At 35.5% G+C, this 5,045-nt stretch overlaps 1 protein-coding gene across 1 annotated transcript; it reads left to right on the top strand.

Moving 5' to 3' along the window:
• The first annotated feature begins 897 nt into the window (after nucleotides 1–897).
• Nucleotides 898–1,449, top strand: LOC140184120 (secreted RxLR effector protein 161-like). The gene has a single exon (XM_072234406.1). It carries the CDS (start codon nucleotides 898–900, stop codon nucleotides 1,447–1,449), a length of 552 nt encoding a protein of 183 aa, XP_072090507.1.
• Nucleotides 1,450–5,045: the final 3,596 nt, after the last annotated feature.

Raw genomic sequence — 5,045 nt, 5'->3', positions numbered from 1 at the left:
TCAGAGTATCCCCAAAATGATACTAATATTTCACAAGAAATAAATAATCAAAATAATAAACGTCTAAGCGACAAAGAGTTTATTGAACCAAGGAAGAGCTTGAGAGTAAGAAAAGAAAAGGACTTGGGTCCAGATTTTATTTCTTCTCAGGCTATCACGTTTTTGGTAGAAGGAACTAGGAATTCTGCAACAAACAAGATTCCTATTGTTATGAACATAGAGGGTGATCCTCAAACATTCAAAGAGGTTATGGCTTCAAGGGATTCTGCTTTTTGGAAAGAAGCAATAAATGATGAAATGGACTCAATATTATCTAACAATACTTGGGTCTTGGTTGATTTGCCTCCAGGATCAAAGCCTATAGGATGTAAGTGGGTATTTAGAAAAAAGTATAATACTGATGGTTCATTACAAACCTTTAAAGCAAGGTTAGTGGCCAAGGGGTTTAGACAACAAGAAGGTCTAGACTATTTTGATACCTATGCACCTGTGGCAAGAATGACTTCTATTAGGGCTCTTATAGCATTAGCATCCATACATAAGCTTCATATACATCAAATGGATGTTAAAACGGCTTTTCTAAATGGAGATCTTAATGAAGAAATTTATATGGAGCAACCAGAAGGCTATGTGCTACCCAGAAATGAAAAGAAAGTTTACAAATTAATTAAGTCTTTGTATGGGCTAAAGCAAGCGCCTAAACAATGGCATGAGAAGTTTGATTCAGTGGTGTTATCAAATGGCTTCTCAAATAATAGTGCGGAAAAATGTATTTACTCAAAATTTACTAAAGATTATGGAGTAATTATTTGTTTATATGTTGATGATATGTTAATCATCGAAACAAATTTAGAAGGAATTCGTATAACGAAGGAGTATCTAACTTTTAAATTCAAGATGAAGGATTTGAATGAAGTTGATACAATATTAGGCATAAAGGTACATAAGAATGAAGTTGGCTTTACTTTATATCAATCTCATTATATTAAAAAGGTATTGGAAAAGTTTGATCATCTCACAATTAAAGAATCCAATACGCCGTATGATCCTAATCTTAAATTAGAAGGAAACATGGGAAGATCTATAGCACAATTAGAATATGCTAGTGCTATAGGAAGTTTAATGTATGCAATGCATTGTACTAGACCTGATATAGCATTTGCTGTGTGCAAATTATTAAGGTTTACAGGAAAGCCTAGCAATCAACATTGGAAAGCTATAACAAGAGTTCTTGGTTATCTCAAGAAAACCATAAACTTGGGATTACATTATAGTGATTATCCCGCAGTTTTAGAAGGTTATTCCGATGCAAGTTGGATTACAAATCTTAATGATAACAAATCCACTTCAGGATGGATTTTCACCATAGGTGGTGGAGCAATAAGTTGGGCCTCAAAGAAACAAACATGTATTACACATTCTACTATGGAGGCTGAGTTTGTAGCTTGATCAGCCACAGGTAAAGAAGCGGAATGGTTAAGAAATTTGTTATATGATATAAAAATGTGGCCACAGTAGATGACAGCCATTTCAATCTTCTGTGATAGTGAATCAACCATGTCTCGAGCATATAATAAGAAAGTCTAGACATATAACTTTGAGACATGAATTTGTGAGGCAACTAATAGATGATGGTGTAATTACCATTACTTATGTAAGATCTCAAGAAAATTTAGCAGACCCTTTGACTAAAAGTTTGTCAAGGGATAAAATCAAAGAAACTACTGCTAAAATGGGATTAAAACCTATTATTGCTAAATGATGGGAACCCAACCTTATTCTAGTAGACCACTAGTTTCAAGGTTTAATGGGTAATAACAAGTTATTTAGCAATTGGAGCACTAAGGTATAGGATTTAGTGCTATTTACAATAAATTAGGAGGGTGAGTTTAAACTCTTAATGGAATGATAATATTATCTATCAAAAGATTCCACCTATATGAATATAAGAGTGGTGCCGCTCTAATCGAGAATTTTAGAGGTAGCATGATGAGGAGCGTGTAAAACATTAGTCAGAAGACAGTTTATATGGACCATCGTGTCTTTTTACCCATGGATCATCCATGGAGAACCAATACAAGGTCTTTTAATGGGAAGCAGGAATTAAGACCCCCTCCACCTGTTATAGAAGGAACTGAAATCTTTGAGATGCTACAAAAGGTTGAGAATGTCTTTGGGAAGAAGCAAAGTACATTAAATAGTTTTCCGTGGAATTGGAAAAAAATATCAATTTTCTTTGAATTGCCTTACTGGCACAAGAACCCACTGGGTCACGACTTAGATGTCATGCACATAGAGAAGAACATACTTGACAATATAATTGGAACTCTCTTGGATATCCCAGGCAAGACAAAGGACCATTTGAATGCTCGATATGACTTAAAAGATTTGGGGATCTGAAAAAATTTTCAACCCAAGGAGGTGAATAATGGCAAGAGAACAAAGTTGGCAAAGGCATGCTTTTCTATTATTACTACAGAGAAGTCAATTTTTTGTGGTGTTTTGAAGACAACAAAGCTACTTGATGATAGTGCTTCGAATATATCACGTTGTGTACATGTATGAGAAAGAAAAGTTTCTGGGTATAAGACCCACGATGCTCACTTTATGCTTCACTATTTACTACCAATACCGATTAAAAGCATCCTTCCTGATCATGTGGCCATTCCATTGATTCGACTAAGTTACTTTTTTTGTCGCTTATGCAAAAAGTTCATCACACTGGAAAAGATAGATCTACTAGAGTTAGAGATTGTGGAAACATTATGCCACCTTGAAAGGATCTTTCCCTCTAGTTTTTTTGACATAATAGTTCATCTTCCCATTCATTTAGCAAATGAGGTGAGATTTGGTGGTCCGGTGCAGTTTCGTTGGATGTATCCTCCAGAAAGGTACATGTGTACATTAAAGTCGCAACAAAGTTGCCCCGAAGGTTCTATTGCAGAGGCATATCTGGCTGAAGAGTGCTTCTACTCAAGATACTTGCATAGAGGTGTGCAAACAAGACTTAATAAGTGGCCTCGGAATGATGATGATCCTAACGAAGTCGAAGTTGTGCCATCAAATTTGTTTTCTAACAAAGGTCATTCGTTAAGCGTGGGAAATGGAAAACCAATTAATCTAGATGACATATCAGGTTCTCAAGGCCATGTGTATGTATTATACAATTGTGAAGAAGTCGCAGATTATGTTAGGTAACTTAATCAAACTTAATTTTATTCCGATCAAGTTCACTCATATTTTTAGATCAAACCTAACTATTATTAATTATAGAGAGCATGAGGAAGAGGTTAACAATCAGCGGGGAACGAAATGGAGAAAAGAAAAAGTTCACAACAAAACATTCGCACACTGGTTTGAAACTCGTGCGAGAGATCCAAGTGTGCCTTTTGGCTAAATGAATTATCTCGAGGTCGAAGCTATGCTGCAAGAAGATTTTTTGGATATGTAATTAATGGATACATATTTCACAGTGTGGAGCGTGAGGCAAGGAGAAAAATACAAAACAGTGGTGTCACATTAACTGCTTTAACTTTAAGCTTTGCAAGTGCTAAAGATAAAAGTCCAATCCAAGACACTATAGCTTATTATGGCAGGTTGTTTGAGATAGTAGAGTTAGACTATTTTGGCCATTTTAACGTTGTCTTATTTTGGTGTAAGTAGTATGATGCTGGGAGAGATATATATGGTCTTACATTTGTTCACTTCCATAAGAAATACTTCCAGAATGAACCTTTCAGACTAGCATCTCAAGCACATCAGTGTTTTTATGTGCAAGATCCATATGAACATAACAAACATTATGTTATGGAAACTGTCCTAAGAGTCTTCTTTAAAACAAGCGACGAATCTGAGTCTGAAGCCCGTCAAACACACTATAGTGAACAACACGAGCGTATAACGAGCCTTACCATACCAGCTTATGATGGTGAACTTATTCTGGAGAGGATTGATTTACGACCCACAGTTATCGAAACGGTTCCCCAAGTGACTTCTGCCCAAGAATATGATGCAGACTTCATTGGAGATTCTGATTTTGATGGGTCATCCTAAGTAGTTTATTGCTTAATATATATATATATATATATATATATATATATATATATATATATATATATATATGTATACTTAAGTTTTCTTCTTTACCTTTTTGTTTGTAAGTAATACTTATTTTTTTGTTAATTTGTCAGTCTTTTACATTTTTCTTATATTGATTTTGATGGGTATATTGACTCTACTTAATAAATTTATTTGTGTAGGAATAAGGAATTTATTGATCTTAAAGCTACATCAAGTAAGAATTTGCTTAGACAATTTGAGGCTAAGAGACAAAGGATTGTAATTGAACGCAAGAAATATGAAATGGAAGCTGCAACTGCTAATGATAAGGAGAAATCTGAGAGAAGGGTGGATGAACCAGAAAGTCAAATTGAGATACATGCAACCAAAGGGCAGAATAAATTCATGTCAAAGAAGTTGGATTTTAGTCATTTGCAAAGCACATTCGATTCTATTAGCAAAAGGACTAATTCCACGCCTACCACCTTGGAAGTACAGCCACACATTCCTTTGCAACAGCCAGAAAATAAAAAAAGAAATGAGCTATTGACTGTGCCTACCGCTGAGAAAGTCAAGAATGGAGCGCAGGGTGCAAAATTAACACAAGGCTTGAAGAAGTCTAAGCCTACAAACATGGAGGCAGATAAACTTACAAGGAAGCTCAAAGCAATTCGTAAAAGGAACAACAACGTGCCAATAAGTGTAAGCCAAGAGCGGAGTTGTCCAAGTTCTACTCAACTCACAATCAACCAAGGGTAGCAGCAGAATATTCAACTCACAGATGAAGAGACTCAAACAGGGCAAGATGACACAACTTTTCCTACTCCTGAAACTACCCCACAAAATGAAAGTGTAATGTTGGAGTAAGGAATATCAACAAAGGGTAAGAGGATGCCAGGAGTAAAGGCTACAACAATTGATGAATTCTTAAAAGAAAATGGGATAGACGTGGAGATTGAAAGACCAAGCACTGAACTAAGTGAGGA

This window comes from Arachis hypogaea, chromosome 4, assembly GCF_003086295.3.
Source record: "Arachis hypogaea cultivar Tifrunner chromosome 4, arahy.Tifrunner.gnm2.J5K5, whole genome shotgun sequence".
Taxonomy (NCBI): domain Eukaryota; kingdom Viridiplantae; phylum Streptophyta; class Magnoliopsida; order Fabales; family Fabaceae; genus Arachis; species Arachis hypogaea.
The sequence above is the reverse complement of the archived record's forward strand: the minus strand, read 5'-3'. Positions and strand labels throughout refer to the sequence as shown.